General features: G+C 35.0%; 1 protein-coding gene across 2 annotated transcripts in view; it reads left to right on the top strand.

Moving 5' to 3' along the window:
- The first annotated feature begins 220 nt into the window (after nucleotides 1–220).
- LOC106880409 (uncharacterized) overlaps nucleotides 221–885 on the top strand; it is a 3,349-nt gene continuing 2,684 nt past the window's right edge. For both annotated transcript variants that reach the window (XM_014930325.1, XM_014930324.1), the window contains exon 1: nucleotides 221–698. In XM_014930325.1, coding sequence (XP_014785811.1) covers nucleotides 470–698 — 229 coding nt within the window. In that variant the 5' untranslated portion in view covers nucleotides 221–469. The remainder of the gene's footprint in view (nucleotides 699–885) is intronic.

Genomic DNA, 885 nt, shown 5'->3' with positions numbered 1-885 from the left:
ATTGCTTCAAACGGAGAATATTTTGAATGTGATAAAAGTGTAAACACGTGAAACTAAGTAGATAAAATAATATTGCAAACTTCCGGTTTCTTTTGAGTACCCCAGCCCCCACCCCGTGTATATAGTCATAATACTATATAAAAGCTGAAAATTTTGTATGAGACTTTTGCGTGTGCCTGTTCCTGTGTATGCGTGCATAAATGTTTGTGTGAGGGAGGGATTATGTGCTTTAGCTTATTGTATGTGCCCTATGATGAATTAATTGAAATTTACAATTTAATTCTGGACAGTTTAAACAATATTATGACGTCAAAATACTGAAGCGAGAAAAAACATGAAATTTTTCCGCATTCATTTGCGATACTTTGGCCATTGCTAACAGTTAACTTCTTGTAGGTTGCTATTACAATCCATTGATTTGCGTTAATATATTTGCTAATAATTTGTTTGTTTTAATAGATATAACCAAATGTCTGACGTTCTACACCGACCGGGCTTCCTTACGCGACTTCGTAAAGGGGCTCGAAGCTTTTTCTCCAGATTATTTCTTTGCGTACGACGACGACCAAAACTTATAGACACTTCGGAAGCTGGCACACATTTTACCTCATCGTTACCATCGTTATCAGACATCTCGATGACATCTGAAGAAGATCTCCTGGGAGATCTCAATCAATCTGCTATCGCTCATAGCGAGGGTGAGTTTTGCTGAAAATAGTTTTAAAATTATGTATAAAAGTATTTGGGTTGCTATATCTATCTATCTATCTATCTATCTATCTATCTATCTATCTATCTATCTAACTATCTATCTATCTATCTATCTATCTATCGATCGATCAATCAATCAATCAATCAATCAATCAATCAATCAATCAATCAGTC

This window comes from Octopus bimaculoides, chromosome 13 (genome assembly GCF_001194135.2).
Source record: "Octopus bimaculoides isolate UCB-OBI-ISO-001 chromosome 13, ASM119413v2, whole genome shotgun sequence".
Lineage (NCBI taxonomy): Eukaryota > Metazoa > Mollusca > Cephalopoda > Octopoda > Octopodidae > Octopus > Octopus bimaculoides.
Note: the sequence above shows the minus strand (reverse complement) of the source record. Positions and strands in the feature narration are given on the sequence as shown.